This window comes from Tursiops truncatus, chromosome 14 (genome assembly GCF_011762595.2).
Source record: "Tursiops truncatus isolate mTurTru1 chromosome 14, mTurTru1.mat.Y, whole genome shotgun sequence".
NCBI lineage: Eukaryota > Metazoa > Chordata > Mammalia > Artiodactyla > Delphinidae > Tursiops > Tursiops truncatus.
This window is the reverse complement of record NC_047047.1, coordinates 7440762-7457534: the sequence shown is the minus strand read 5'-3', so window position 1 is coordinate 7457534 and position 16773 is coordinate 7440762. Positions and strand designations below refer to the sequence as shown.

The window sequence follows — 16773 nt, the reverse complement described above, 5'->3', positions numbered from 1 at the left end:
GGTGACGGCTGCACAGGATGGAGGTACTTCATACCACTGAACTTATACCCTTTAAAATGGTTAAGATGTTACATTTTATGTCATGTGTATTTTACAACAATAAAAAAATGGGGAAAAACGCACACAGAAACGTATACACCAATGTTCAGCATTATTTATAATAATCAGAAAGTAGAAATAGCCCAACAATTGATGGAGACATGTAAAATGTGGTACATACATAGGATGGAATATTATTCAGTCGTAAAAAGGAATGATGCGCTGATACATGCTACAGTATGGATTAACCTTGAACGCATTATGCTAAGTGAAAGAAGCCAGACACAAAAGGCCACATACTGAACGATTCCATGTCTATAAAACACCCAGAATAGGCAAGTCCATCGAGAAAGACAAACAGATTCCTGTTCACCTACGACTGGGGAGTAGAGTGCTGGGGGAGGGAGGCAGAAAGGGAAGCGACAGCTAATGGGCACAAGGTTTCTTTGGGGGAGATGAGTATGTTCTAAAATTAGATTATGTTCATAGTTGCACAACTCTGTAAATATACTAAAACCTATTGACTGCACACTCCTAACAGGTGAACTTTCCGGTAGGTAAATTATATGCCAATAAAGCTGCTGGAAAAAAGCGTGACCAGAAAAAAAGGTGAAATAAAGACACCTTTGGAAAAGACGACATGATACAATGTGTCGCCAGCAATCCCACAGTAAAGCAGATATTAAGGGAAGGAGGATATGATCTCAGATGGAAGCCTGGAGGAATGGAGGGCAGTATATGTGAGTAAATCTAAACGTGGACGCGACTAGCAGGTTGTCTGGATCTCAACCAGACGCCCTGTACACAACTGGCAGGAATGTGCCTGCCCTGCTCTCCCTGACCCACAGGCTTCACTTCCTTCCAGCCCAGGACCTTTACAGACATTGCTCCCTCGGCTTGAATGCTCTTCCCTGTTCTTACACTCCACTTCCTTCTATCAACTCCCACTCGGCCCTCAGGTACCAGCTTCACTTCCACATCACCCCAGGGGTCTGATCTGAGGAGCCTGCACCTCCCACAATGCACAGTGAGAAGCCCTGAACCTTTTGTTCAGAGCACTCACCAGTTTTCATCACACCTCTGTTTGCACGATTCTGTGATCTGGTTCCCCTTTCTGGATTTAAGCCTGCTTACCTTCCCTATACCTTTAACTAACTTTTCCTTTTCTTGGGGAAAAAGACGAAAATAAACTGGGACTTGACTATTGTTCTCTAGTGAGTCACACCAGGATCTGCCTGTACCTTTTTTTAGAAAAATAAGTTTCACATTACTGAGGCAACGACGGAATGTGTAAGGCTTGCAAAGTTCCTGTGAGAAATCTCTGCTTGAAAATTGTGCCAGCTTTACTGCCTCATGATAGATACTTTTATCCTCAAGAGCAGAAGGCTTGACCTCTGCTCCCACCCCAAGGTGGCAGGGGCATTGGCAGGGGACCTCTCCACGGTCATGTCTCCTCGAGGGTGCCAGGGGACCTCCTGCCCTTCAGAGTAGACACCTCGATGTTTCTGTGCAAAACCTGCTCCGTCCACTGTCGGGAAGGGTAGATCCACTCTGACATAGGGGAGAAAAGAAAGCAAAGAAGCCACCCAGAAATAAACCCACACACCTACGGTCAATTAAACTATAACAAAGGAGGCAAGAATATACAATGGGGAAAAGACAGTCTCTCTCTTCAGCAAGTGGTGTTGGGAAAGCTGAACAGCTGCATGTAAATCAATGCAGTTAGAACACACCCTCACACCATACAAAAAAATAAACTCAAAATGGCTTAAAGACTTAAATACAAGACATGACACCATAAAACTCCTAGAAGAGAACATAGGCAAAATATTCTCTGACATAAACCAATGTTTTCTTAGGTCAGTCTCCAAGGCAACAGAAATAAGAGCAAAGATAAACAAATGGAACCTAATCAAACTTATAAGCTTTTGCACAGCAAAGGAAACCATAAACAAAACGAAAAGACAACCTACGTACTGGGATAAAATATTTGCAAATGATGCAACCAACAAGGGCGTAAGTTCTAAAATATACAAACAGCTCATACAACTCAATAACAGCAACAACAACAAAACAACCCAATCTAAAAATAGGCAGAAGACCTAAATAGACATTTCTCCAAAGAAGACGCACAGGTGGCCAAAAAGTACAAGAAAAGATGCTCAGCATCGCTAATTACTAGAGAAATGCAAATCAAAACTACAATGAGGTACCATCTCACACCGGTCAGAATGGACATCATTACAAAGTCTATAAATAACAAATGCTGGAGAGGATGTGGAGAAAAGGGAACCCTCTTGCACTGCTGGTGGGAATGTAAGTTGGTGCAGCCACTGTGGAAAACAGTATGGAGGTTCCTTAAAAACCTAAAATTAGAGTTACCATATGATCCAGCAATCCCACTCCTGGGCATAAATCCGGAGAAAACTATACTTTGAAAAGATACATGTACCCCAGTGTTCATAGCAGCACTATTTATAATAGCCACGACAGGGAAGCAACCTAAATGTCCACCAACAGATGAATGAATAAAGAAGATGTGGTGTATATATATACAATGGAATATTACTCAGACATAAAAAAATGAAATAATGCCATTTGCAGCAACATGGATGGACCCAGAGATTATCATACTAAGTGAAGTAAGTCAGAAAGAGAAAGACAAATATCATATATCACTTATATGTGCAAATGAACTTATTTATGAAACAGAAACAGACTCACAGACATAGGAAACAAACTTATGGTTACCAAAGGGGAAAGGGGGTGGGGGAGGGATAAATTAGGAGTTTGGGATTAGCAGATACAAACTACTATAAATAAAATAAACAAAGAGGTCCTACTGTATAGCACAGGGAACTATATTCAATATCCTATAATAAATCATAATGGAAAAGAATATGAAAAAGTATATACATATATATATATATAAAAAACTGAATCACTTTGTTGTACACCAGAAACTAACAAAACATTGTAAATCAACTATACTTCAATTTTTTAAAAAGTAGCAAGGAAATCGGATGAGTGAAGGGCTGAAAGCCGAGAACTCAGACACTGAGTCACAGCGCTCAGAGGACAGCAGGAGGGAAACAAAGGAACTTACTGGGCGGTCAGTTTCCTATCGACCTATAATTGATTATCTTATTAAAATACTAAAATTTGGCTTGGCCTAGAGAAGTCAGTCATCCCCTATCTGGCTAAGGATGTAAAACTTGAAGACTAACTCCTTGAGAATAGGGACCATGTACCAGCATGGTACTGCCACACAGGAGGTCCTTAATAAAGATTGTTAAATGAATGAATGAGTGAGTGAATGAACCAGAAGCATTTGTAACACTTGTTAGAAAGGATTCACCTCCTGATAAAAATGACACAGCATCAACTACCCAATCACTGTTCTCAAGACCACATAGTACTCCAATGTCTTGAGGAGAGACGTCCTTCTAAATCCATGACTTAGCTAAACAATGTCACATTTCTTTAGCCTGAGTTCTTCTTGTCCATTGTCCCCCTTTAGACATCAGGTGTTCTATAACCATGCAGAGCCTTTGGGAGTCAAGGAATATGGATGCAGAGGACGTCTCTGCTCCAGGTGCCTTGCTCCCATCCTCTGGCTTCCCTTCGGCCACAGCTGGGCAGGGACAGTTGGGGCACCCAAAGAGAACAAGGCGGTGGACCACAACTGGCTGGGCTGTTTCTTTGCAGAGAAACAGCAGAGCTTCATTCAAACAAACTTAGTCATCCGCAAGACAAACGGCACAGTTTATAAGCATATAAATAATATCTTATGTAAGATAAACTACACCACTTTTTGAAACTTACGTAACAGTTGATTTTGTGGTAGTTAGAGTCCTTGTGAATGGACACATTGATAAGTTACTCAGCTGGGAATGCATATAGCTGGCCAATGCAGCATATACCTATATACCGTGTATACATGTATACACACACACAGGAACCTGTGTTCACGTATGCAGCCTACGTCTACATGAATGCTCCTCAACAAAGCTCATGTCTCAGACTGTGATTCATGACAGCTTTCACAGGAGTTACCTGTTTTCACTCACCTAGAAATGAATGTTTTCATATGAGATTTCAAAAACGTTAGTTTAGACATTTTCAGGTTATTAGAATAAAACAAATCTATTAGCGACATTTACAAAACCATCATTTCAAAAACAGGTAAGCATAAGAGCTTCAAACTTTGCAACCTCAGAAACTGCATTCGCATAATTCCTGGGAAAATATATTCTAACGCTGGAGTGTCTTGCCAAGATGCCATCTAACTTGGAAACGTTCAGTCTCAGAGTTACAGCTGTAAGTTGTGCTGACCGATGCCCACACGGGACGAATGGACCCAGAGCCCAGGGCTCAGGGAAGCTTTATGAAGGCTGGTCTGTTTTTAACTTCATGAGTTTATTTACGTAATAAATTCCCCCTTTTTAAGCATTTATACCAAAAATAATGACACGAAGAAAGTTCTTAAGGCTAAATTTATCTAGGATGTTCCATATGTGATTGGCATTTCTGCAGCACAGCAATGCAGAATTAAGGTTTTGCTTTGTGTTGTTTTTTTTTTAATTAGGAAGTCATGCTCCAAAGTCTATTAATGAGGAGACATCACACCACCACTCTATTCTGGTCCATTCAAAATAGGCAGCATCACTTTTGCAAATATGTTCCTGTAAAAGGGGTTCCTCTTCAAGGAATTCATGGAAAAGACTCTGACAAGTACAGGTTTCTGGTAACTGACTATACTGCTGAACTGAATGGATAGGCATTTTCAGAACTCTAATGGAAAACTGATGAACTCATAACAGTGTTAACAAAAGATCAAGATAAAAAAAATTAATTACATGGGACTGAGTGAACTGATGAGGATGATTATAATTTTTGTGACTTTCTGTTTGAATAAAAAAAAGAAATCCCACAAGGACTCAGAGGCAAAAAATATACAAATCAATCTTCACTGCAAAGTAAAGGAGCTGTTACACTGGAGGATTACTGGGCTGAATGTCAATATTATGACGTAGTATGAGTGTGCTTCGTGTTTGGTAATTGCAGTCATTGTTGCTTTTGTTGTGGTCATGCATTTACAATGCTTGGTGTCAGTCTATTTATCTCTTGTAAAAATAAAATACAGTGTGTGCGTGTGAAAAAATAACAAAAAACAATATAGGCAGCATCAGACACTGAGGCTGAATAATTACAAGTAAAATGCATTTTTATGAAACAATAACAATGATGGGAACGTCCATGCACAGGGCTTTACACAGTACAAAGGCCCATGTTCCCGAGGACTCCTCTGGTTGTTGGGTTCCTGTCCCTAGGTAGCAAAAGAAGGAAGTGAGGCTTGGCGGGTGGACAGTCTGTCCAGGTCCCCCAGCATCCCCACACCACCAGATGTCTGCTGCCAAAGGTGCAACATCCGTTTCCCAAGACGGTCCACCCAGCCCAGGTGATGTGCAGATGTGACCACCACTTGGATCAGCAGAGGCTGTCATACTGGAACTTTCCACTTGGTATATGAGACATGCAATTTGTGTACTTATACTTGCAAATGCATTTCAACCACGTCATAGGTCTACTTCCCTCTGTACTATCACGACTGAAGCAAAATGCACCGAGGGCCACACATTTTCAAAGCACGAGGTCACCTGCAGCAGGGGGTGGTGGCTCTGAAGGTCCACTGGCCTCTGCTCCAAAGGAACTCGGGCAGGTCACTGCCCTCAGCAAATCTGTCAGTTAAGAACAAGCCCTTTGGCATTATGTGAAGTGAAATACGTCAGAGAGAGAAAGACAAACGCTGTATGATCACTTAGATGTAGAGTCTAAAAACTACAACAAACTAGTGAATATAAAAGAAGCAGACTCACAGATAATAGAGAACAAATGAGTGGTTACCAGTGGGGAGAGGGAAGGGGGAGGGGAAATATAGGGGGAGGGGAGTAAGAGGTACAAACTATTAGGTATAAAACAAGCTACAAGGATATACTGTACAACACGGGGAATACAGCCAATATTTTACAATAACTATAAATGGAGTATAACCTTGAAAAATTGTGAATCACTATACTGTACAGCTGTAACTTCTATAATATTGTACAGCAACTATATTTCAATTAAAACATAAATTAAAAGAACAAGCCCTTTGGTGCTGATCTTTAGCTACAGGAATAATTCTTTTTTTTTTAAGAGTGAAAAGCATACAAATTTATTTATGTTTTACATGGCACAGGAGCCTTTATAAGGAAGTGAAGATCCAAAGAAATGATTAAGCCTGAGTGTTTTTATTCTAGGTTTGATGAAGAGTAGAAAGTTGTGGGAAAAAATGATAGGAGACATAAAGGAGATGAGCTAAGGATAGTAAACTGGGTGAAACAGCAAGCCTGTGCTTTCAGGTTCCTCTCAGTATCCTCCCATCTTTGGAGATAAGGATGCTCCTTTCCTCCAAGTATCAGGAGGACACCTCTCACATGAGAGTCTTATGACCTGCTACAGGGTAGAAAGGGAAGCGAGCCCTTCCTATACCTGCCATTTCTCAGATTCCTTCAACTTAAAAATAATTATTCTGGCAAAGTGACATATTTTGGGGTGACATATCCTGATTCCCTTTACTTTCTTTTTTTTTTTAACATCTTTATTGGAGTATAACTGCTTTACAATGGTGTGTTAGTTTCTGCTTTGTAACAAAGTGAATCAGCTGTACATATACATATATCCCCATATCCCCTCCCTCTTGCGTCTCCCTCCCACCCTCCCTATCCCATCCCTCTAGGTGGTCACAAAGCACAGAGCTGATCTCCCTGTGCTATGCCGCTGCTTCCCACTAGCTATCGATTTTACATTTGGTAGTGTATATATGTCCATGCCACTCTCTCACTTCGTCCCAGTGAGCTACAGGAATAATTCTAATGGTCTTTCACTTTGTCCTCCGCTGTCTACTCTCCACCCGAAGTACACAGACTGTGCCATGTGGATCCAACTTACAGGCATGGGCTGTTCAGAGGAAAATGCTCTGCCTCCCAGCCCTCTGCCCCTCTCCTTCTCCCTTCCTTTCACTCCCCACCCTCTCACCTTAGCCCTCTGCTCCCTGTGTCCCTCTCTTTCAATATATGCATGTGTCACAAAGAAAATAAAGAAAATCATTATTTTGTCCCGGAATTCACGTAATTCAAGGAACTATATAATATACATAATGACGTCTGTAAGGAAAAGGGTCATACACGACAACAGATGCTGAAAGTCAATTCTTGGACCCCAGGGGCTGGGGGTCGTGGCCGGGCCTCCCCCCCCACCCCCCCCCCCCCCCCCCCCCCCCCCCCCCCCCCCCACCACCTCTTGGCTCTCAGAGGCCCACCTGGGCTCAGGCTTGAGGCACTGGTAAAAGGCAGCCATCTTCGTGAACGTGGAGGGGGCCTCCGGCACTTTCATCCTCTGGGAGAAGAGGGCCTTCCCTGTCTTCCCCAAAGGGGCTTGGGGCCCTCGGGACACCCCTGGGTGCTGATCAAGAGCTTCGTCCCCGTCTCCGGAGCAGCACCCCCGGGCCCCGAGGGCTTCGGCCAACTCCTGCGGCTCCGCGGGTCCCCCGGCAGGTGTGCAGCCAGGGCAGTGGACGCTCAGACACACACGCACTTCCTCCTTCCCTCCAAACACGTGGACGCCCAGGGTGGGGCCGGAGCCGCCACCCGCCTCCCTCTGAGCGGAGTCGCTGCCCAACTGCTGAGGGTGGAAAGTGACAAGCCCGGGCTCCGTCTTCCTGCGCTCCCAGCAGAGGAGGGCAAAGGGCACTGATTGCCCCATGCATCCGAGCAAGGGCTCAGGGCCCCGGGGGCACATCCACCCCTGCACGTGTGTTCCCTTGCGCTGGCTTTCTCCTTATTCCTTCTTCAAGGGCCAGCATGTTGCCGCGGGTCCTGGATGTGTTTTGTGAACTGCCTTCCTGGGACCTTCCAAAGGCTCCTCCTTTCAGTCAGGCACCTGCTCAGCAGCTCGCTGTGGCAAGGACAGAGTTCCAGCACTCCCTGCTGGAGACCACACCTGGCAGGTGCGCAGACCACGCCCCCCGCCGGAGAGAAATCACCAAGGGCAGCCCACAAAAAGCCGCCTCCCTGATGACTGGCAGCTGCCACTTCAAAATAATAGACTCCTGCCGTCCAGCATCGCAACTCCACCTGAGTTCGTCCAAGGTCTAAAGGCTGCTAACCTGCACAGTCAGCAGTTTCCAGGCAACGTCTGGAGGGTTGACAGAAGTCTCTGGATGACAAGCATGAGTCTGTATTACTAAAACCAAGGAGCAGCAGGCAGCCAGGGTGACTCCTGGAGATGGTTCTTAGAAACCATCTTAGAAAAAGTCCTAGCTTCCTCTTCTGTTTTCCAAAATGCATCCATATATATAAAGTTCTGGTCAAATGGTTTATAATTTAAATAATAAAGCATAACCAGTGTATTTGATGGTGAACAAAGAAAGCAGTGAGTTTAGCGAACTTGGAAAATGACCCCTGAGTGCTTTTTGACGGCAGCCTACATCCACTTGCCCTTGTGTGCTTTAGAGTCTAAACATTTGCTGCCTGAATGCTGCTAACAGAACAGCCTTCTCCGGGGAGAAAGACAACAGGCCGGCAGGAGGTTCAGGGGCAGCGTGGACCACTGTAGGTTCGTGAGGCGATCCAGGGGCGAGTGGACCACTGTAGGTGGGCGATCCAGGGGCAGATCGCGATGAGGCGATCCAGGGGCAGAGTGGACCACTGTAGGTTCAGGGACGGGCCTCAGCCTCGGGGCGGATGTCTCTAAAGAGTGGTCCCAGCCAACACTCCTCTCTCCCCAGAGGCCAAATCCAACAGACCCACAGCTGCAATTCACCCCACCAGAGGCCAGCTCCGCAGCCAGCGGCGTTGAACTTGGAGCCACCCTGCCACTTGCTACGGCCGGCTCTGCTCTGGGCCTGGTCAGCACTCCCTGCCAGTCCAGGGCGGTGCCCAGCTCAAGACAACACCCTTCAGACTGACACAACACCACAAGGGGATGCGGCGTCGCATCTTGGGGTCACACTGAAGGCCCCAGGGACCGAGAGGGACCCTGAAGACCAGGGAGGGCCCTGCCACCACCCGCTCACGCGCACATGCCTTCTCACCGTCCCTCTACCACGTCCCAGCGTGCTCCCCACGGCACACCGTTCGCACGTCTTAAATCTCTGCTCAATGTTAAGAAAAATTTTCAGGAAATTCCTCTCTTTGATGCTTTCTTTGCCCTTCTTTGCCGTGCCGAAGCCATACATCCCTCAGGACATGGGAGAACCAAACGAAAAGGCCAATGACACCCCTGGTACGTTCCTATTACAATGCAATTTATCAACTGCAACAGAAAATCTTTTCTGAAAGAAAATCAAAAGGCTTTGCGATAGGACCTCCTCAGGCCTTTGGTCTCGTTTTATTCAGAGGGAAGAGAATGAAGCAGGTACCAGGTCCACGATGGTCTATATTCTCTCTCACTCAGTGCTCACAACCAGCTCTGAATTAAATGGCACATCTCCTTTCTGCAGGTGAGAAGACAGAGGATCAGAGAAGTTAAGCAAACGGTCCAAGATCACTGAGCCGGCGTAAGGGGAAAATCTGACGCTCAAATCAAGGCCTGTACCTCACCAGCTGTGAGCTCCTCCCCACGAGGGCAGCTGCCTACTAAGAAGCCCTGGTCAAGATTTCAAGTGACCAGTCAAGTTAGATATTCTCTGGGCTGGAATCTGCCAGCAAGCACCAAAGGCCTTCGAAACCCTTGCTGACCTGGGAACTGCGCTCTGGGAAGTTGTCCTCAGGAGGTCATCAAGTATCCCCTGAGAACAGCCCCCTGGAAACACTCTAAAGGCTCATCGGTAGGAGACAGAAACAGGAGACCGGCTATGGTGTTGGGACATGTCACGAGGTCACTAAAAACCCTGTTCCATGAAAATATTGATTGACAAGGGAGAATGCCCATGATACCTTGCAAGGGGAAAGAGTAGGCTACAACAGTACTTCTAAAGGGAATATGCACCCCAGGATCTGTAGAGCTTGCTAAACACAGATTCTGCCTCAGTAAGTCTGGGGTGGGGCCTGAGATTCTGGTATTTCGAACAAGCTTCTGGATGACACCAGTGATGTCGCCCATAGACCCTCCTTTGATGATCACCATGCTATGAATGGCGTGTGCATGAAACCCATCGTTACTTTGTTTTACAAGTGTCTTAATGCAGAAAAGGAATTCAGGAAGGGCCGCAAAAGGATGTGATCTACAGTTATTTCTACATCACAGAATTAGGTGTATTTTAAACTTCTTCTCTGCGCTTTTCTATGTTTTGCAAATTTTCTGATGGAACATGTATTTTGCTGATAATTAGGAGACGCTCCAATAGTTTATTTTAAATACCAAGCAGTATGTGGTAAACAGGCTGGGATTTAAGTTCCTGTTCCTCTCTAAGGCTCAGTTTCCTAACCTGGTAAACCTGAGGAGTGGCTGGGCTGCTGCCCCGGCGCAGATTCCAAGTGTAAGTTTCTGCCCTGCTCTGGCCACACGGCAGGATCTCAGCAGTGTCAGGACCCGCCCTCTCCACTGCTGGAAATGAGAGCTTGAGTCTTTGACAAGCAGTTTCTGTCATTCTTCCAAGGTACTTTCACATTTGCTTCCCTGTTCGTCTGCACACCATTTCCTTGACTACGAGCTGGAGGAGGAATGATCGCTGTAAAGCTTCACAAGCACCGACCTGCAAGGAAGGCGAGCGACTTGCCCAGGGTCAGCGCCGGCCGCCTATAGGGGGCTTCGGTGCCAGGACGCAGCATCCCCTCGTGGCTCCACTACCTCTGACGACACTCTCACACCCCCATCCCAACACCCCACCCTACACACACAGGACCAGCCCGCTGTGCTCTGACCCCGGGCCAGAACGGTCCCCTGAGCTGAAAGGGCCTGGGTGGAGCAGGGATGCAGAACAGGGTCTCCGTCGGGAATCAAGGCGGGGAGACCCCACACCTCATGCCACTTGGCCCATCCATGCCTCTGCGAGCGGCCCTTCCTGCTCACTCCTGGGATTTCAAACACATCACGGTGTGCTTTTCCCCCTGTAACATTCTGATCTGCTTAAACAGCCCTAGAAGAGATGGGCTCACTAGCGATGAATTCTTTCCAGCTGCAAAGGCAATCAAACCAAACCACCAGGCCCCCAGAGCCCAAGGGAGCACTTCAGTTCCTTAGAGTGGCTACTTACAAGGGTCAGGAATGAGTGAGACAACTTTAGGTCTTCTCTCTGCTCTGTGTTGTTCAGAGTTAACCTTTGCAAGTGGCACCTGTCACCTATGTGGCCTTTACTTGCTTAGTAGCCCAAAGAGACATTATAAAGAGCACAACGGCCATCGTGAGTTATATTGATATTTAACCAACCCTCCTCCCCGCCCCCCAAAATGGAAAGAACAGCCATAGGTCAAACTGCCACACTGACAGTTTTTCACAGTTCTTCCCAGTTAAACGCAACTCTATGGAAACACAAAAAAGACAAAAACACAGAAGGGCAGCCCCCTAGCTGGGAGTCAGCAGGAATTCTGCACATACTGCTGGGCAGAAGTCTCTCCACCCTGGCCACATGGGGCCAGCCACCCTCCCAACTCAAGGGATACAGGGAAGTCACCGGGTGTGAGAAGGCAGGTCCCTGCTGTCTGTGATGGAGGGAAGAGGGGAAGGTCCCAGCTGGCAGGGAGGCAGCAGAAGAGAGGGTAGTAAAGCTGGGAGAGTGAGGCAGAACTGTGCTGGAGAACCACGCGGCCTGAGGACTAACACACAGACACACATGATTCAACACGGGGCATCAGGGATCACTGGGCAGTAACATGCTGCAACTGAGGACAGAAATAAAAGGTGCCACACAGAGCCAGTGTCTGCATTCATAAAACAATCAAACAGTGGAAGAGCGAAGAACAAAGCTGCCTCCATACTGGATCTGTTTCTTTTGTTTTAACCTCTGTATTCTATTGCTTTTGCTACAAGAATGTTGCCTATAGCCTGAAATATACAGGACAGCCCATTCTCGAGGCTCTGACCTTTAAAGGTATAGCACTTTTCCATTCATATAGAGACAATAAGTTGCAGAACAGAGAATACCATTTGTCTTGTTGAAGGTTTACAGGAACATCCTGACCTGACCTCCGTGAAAAGATGCAAAAACAAAGGATGCTGACACCAAGAAGTCTGCAACTACCAGCTGCACTCCCTCCCCTTTTAGTATAAAAGAAGCCTGAATCCTAACTTGGGGAAGATGGTTCTTTGGGACACTGGGCCACCAACTTCTTGGTCTGCTGGCTTTCCGAATAAAGTCGTTATTCTTTGCCGCAACAACTTCTCTCTTGATTTAGTGGCCTGTCACGCAGCAAGCAGTATGAGCTTGGCCTCAGTAAAGACAGAAACCAGGCAGCTAATGAAACTGCACATTCACCCATGGTGGGCTGACACTTCAGCCAAGGATTTGCCTCCTGGGCCTGCAGGATACTGTGTGTCACCACATAAATGTGGCCTGCCCACCCACTCACTTGCCTCTTGGTCAACTCCCAGATTACCCACCAGCCAGCTGGACCCTGGTTAGGCCACAAGCACCCAAAACTGGCTTCCTGTACTTGGGAGCAAAAGCCATGATGCTCCAGGGATCTCCCTGACCTAGCGAGATTTGAGGAAACTATAAAATTACTGAAAACAAATTCTATGTATGGACTCGTTTGCCATTATTTTCTTAATTGAGCAAAAACACAGCTAATGTCATTTTAATGACTTAATAGGTCTAAAATCGCCTGGCTAGTTCAGTAACTAAAGAGGTATTAACTTTGTTTTCACTTTAACTTAAAAATAGTTTAGACAAACAATACAAATGCACTGCAGAGCACAGATCTGTGAAATTGCTTTTCACATTTTCTCCATTCTGTTGCAAGCCGTTGACATTCCTTGCTAAACACGGCTTTTGCCCTGAGACTGTGAGCTGAGGAAGGACCAGTCTGTGGAAAAGGCAGCTCTGTGTTCACAGCACTGACAGCATGGGTGACCAGCTTTCCCTACTGCTTCATTTTTATCACGGTAAGGAAAGGTAAGGCAGAACGGCAACAATGGGCACGTGTATCGCCACTCTCCCATTACCTGCCCTGGGCAGACATCAGTAATCAACCACAGCATCATTCTCAGAATTGCCCACCACACAGTACTCCAGACAGCTACTGCCAGTTGCCTGGAGTAGCACTTGGCTAGAAGCCTGCCAGCACTGTTGGCAGAAACTGCAATAAATCTATAGAACTGGGTTCTCGCCTTGCCTACCACTAACTAGCTGCTAACCAGCTGAGTGACTTGGGACAAATCACTTGCCTCTCTGGGCCTCTGTCTCAATTATGATACGAGTGATTTGGACTCTGATATCTGACAGTCTATTAGAGTACTTCAGAAAAACAAAGGTCTGTAAAATTGGCCCAGACTTCTTTTTGTGTGAAGATGCTTTAGTTAGCCAGCAGAGGACAAGACATGTTTGATCTGAGAACAACATATATTGGAAATATATTTTCAAAATCTAGCTCTCAGTACACTGCTCGTTTGTGATCCGAAAAAACGAAGTGGCAGTGGCAATATCACAGAAAGTCCCTCCAGTCTGTCCTGGCCACCACCCCACCTCCTGCCATCCCCGCCTCCGCCACGCAGCCATACCTGACACTGCACGCCTGCTTCCCGAGGGAGCCGCGCTCACACACATCAGCGTCTTTGCCCCACCCTGACCCTGAGAAATCTCTGCACTCGCTGGGCGCCCTGCATCCTTCCTCTGAGCCCCTGCCCACCCACATTATCGTGTACACATTTCCCCTCCTGGAGTCTGAGCTTCATTAAGGGCAGAGACAAGCTCTTTTCATCTCTGTAGCCCTGATAACCTACACACAGTAGATGCCGGGAAATATTTTATGAATGAGTGAGACGTATCACCTGCGCTTATAAAATCCAAGGGCAGAAATCACTTGTAATAACGTCTTTTGCTTTATTACATTTCCCCTAAGGAAAATAACATCCTCAAATAGTTGATTTCGTTTGAGCCATTTGGTAAGATGCTCTGACAGAGTGCTCCTGTGTGATTCAGATGTGTGGGCTGGTTGGGTTTGACATAAATATCTTCCTATTTTGTAATTCGGAGACATCACATTTGGAGACTGGGGACATGGAGCAGTATGAACACACATTTGGCTCATCACGCAAGGACATCTAATATTCCAAATTATTCCAGCCTCCTGGTTTTTTTTTTTTTTTTTTTTTTCAGTTCGCGGGCCTCCCGCTGCGGAGCACAGGCTCCGGACGCGCAGGCTCAGCGGCCATGGCTCACGGGCCCAGCCCCTCCGTGGCACGTGGGATCTTCCCGGACCGGGGCACGAACCTGCGTCCCCTGCATCGGCAGGCGGAGTCCCAACCACTGCGCCACCAGGGAAGCCCCAGCCTCTTGGTATTTTAAAGACCTTAGAAAAGCAACCAAGTTCCCATCTTCTTCAATATTGCCATGGGGAGGGGGGCGTCGTAGATAGATGCCCCACACCAGTTAGCGCTTAATGGGTCATAACTGGCCTCCTCAATCAGACTGCAGTCTTTGAGAACAATGCCAGTAAATTTGATTATTTCTGTATATTCCAAGGAGCCGAGTATGCAGCAGGTGCTTCATAAGTGCACAGTGATTAATACAGTGCAACATATAAACCATGTACTCCTGGACTGGCCTGGGCCATCAGTGGACACAGCACTGGGCACGGGACTAGCGTCAGTAAGGGAGCACCCGTGAAGTCCTAAGTTGACTGATGCACAGGAACGTGGCCAGAGGAAGGCAGGCTGTGGTAGACAGGCGGGATCCCGTGAACGACTGAGGATTTCTCACACTTTACCTTCTAGTAAAGCCGCGGCATGATGCTGGCAGCAGCTCACAAGTGCCAAGAACTGCTGTAAATACTTCATATACATTTACTCTTTAAACGCTGGCTGAATTGAACATTACGAGCGTTTCATCCAAGCCAGGCCACTCTGAGTCGTTCATCGGAGAAGGAGCGTCACCAGGTGGCAGCCGGCAGCAGCACCACGAGGCACCAGCACAGGCGTGGGGTGGAGGGCGGAGCCCGGGGACGCGGGATTCCCGTTGCTGAGCGCGCCTGTCCGCCGGGTGCCTTGTTCCTGGGGTGGTGGCAGTGAGGTCAGGTGGCCGCCCAGCCAGGGGGCCCTCTTCCATCTCCATCCGGTCAAATTTCTCCCCTAGGGCAAGGGTGCTGCAGCCAGATGTGACCCAGAAGGGCAGCCCTAAGTGCCTGACAGACACTCAGTCGCGAAGGGCTCCAAGCTCTAGAGCAGGTGTGTCAGGTGACCCTGTGGCCCAGTCTGATATGCCGACCGCCGAGCAAAAAGTATCAGAGGAAACTGGCCTACTGACTCTCCCCCTCGGAGAAGAAACCTTGCTGCGTGTTCTGCTTCACGGCTTGAGGCGCTGACAGGATGACCACCCTGGGACACCTGTGCCTCACCTGCCCAGAAGCCCACCCTCGGGACGGCGGTCAGTGCTACTGCGGGCACTGCATCTGAGCAGCCCGTGGCTCTTTCTCCAGAAGCAGCCCAGTGGGATGGCGTCTGATGGCAAACACAGGCCTGGGCTGATGTGTCCACCTGCCAGAGGATGTTCTGAGGCCCCAAGGATGGAACGCCAGTTCCCCTGCCACTCAGAGTGCAGCCTGGGGACCAGCAGCCTCAGCATCACTTGGGAGCTGGCGAGAGGCGCAGACCCTCTCAGGCTCCATCCAGACCTATGTCTCAGAATCTGCCCCGAATCAGCGTCCCCAGGTGATCCCTTTGCATGTGAAGGTTTGAGAACCATGGCCTTAGAGCAGTTGTTCTCGACCCTGGTTGCACATCAGAATCCCCTGGGGGGGTTTAAAAACCTCGGGATCCTCGGGTCATGCCCCAGCCCAACTGCTGGCAGGGGATCCCGGGTGACTTCCAATGCAGCCACACTGGAGGACAGCAGTTCTCCAACTCTGAGCGTGGCCCTCACGTCAGCAGGTGAGCCTTCAGCTGGGGCACCTGCAGGAACACTCCCTGGGGGTCCAAGCACAGTGCTCACCCACAAGGACAAGGAGCTGCTGCAAGCTTGCTGCCTGCACCGTGCAGGCAGTGGAAGTGCTCGTGGCCACCAGCGTGTCCTGGTCTGTGATCTAGTGGCAGGAGCCGGGCACACAGCATCATTGGTTGGGGAGAGAGGGCTCGTCACGTGGATCCAGTCCCCTTCTGAGAGATGCCTCTTACAATACAGGCTTAGGGCAGCCCAGGAAGATCCACCCACTGATCACGGCTCGGCTGCACTCAGAAGGGCTGCACAGGGACTTCCCTGGTGGTCCAGTGGTTAAGAATCCACCTTCCAATGCAGGGGACGCAGGTTCAATCCCTGATTGGGGAACTAAAATCCCACATGCCACAGGGCAACTAAACCCATGCACCGCAACTAGAGAGAAGCCCACACACCACAACTACTGAGCCCATGCGCTCTAGAGCCGGCGCACCACAACTAGAGAGCCCACGTGCCACAACTAGAGAGAAGCCCGCAATGAAGAGCCCACGTGCCACAATGAAGAAGACCCAGCACAGCCAAATTAAGAAAAAAAAAAGAAGGGCTGGACAACTGGAGTTCTGGGGAAGGAGTGGGATGCTGTCCAGCCCCTGGGGAGGGTC

The 16773-nt window shown here is 47.9% G+C and overlaps 1 protein-coding gene across 8 annotated transcripts in view; it reads right to left on the bottom strand.

The window, feature by feature from the left end:
- CRACDL (CRACD like) overlaps nt 1-16773 on the bottom strand; it is a 121913-nt gene that overhangs the window by 54856 nt on the left and 50284 nt on the right. For 2 of the 8 annotated variants that reach the window (XR_004521789.2, XM_033838471.2), the window contains exon 1: nt 7403-7992. The exons of 4 other annotated variants lie outside the window; for them this stretch is intronic. Coding sequence is in view for 3 of the 4 variants with exons in the window: in XM_033838471.2 (XP_033694362.1) it covers nt 7403-7881 (479 nt within the window). In the remaining variant the exon portion in view is untranslated. Of the gene's footprint in view, nt 1-7402; nt 7996-16773 lie in introns of those variants that run through there. 2 more of the 8 variants (XM_033838472.2, XM_033838473.2) reach the window with 2 other exon arrangements.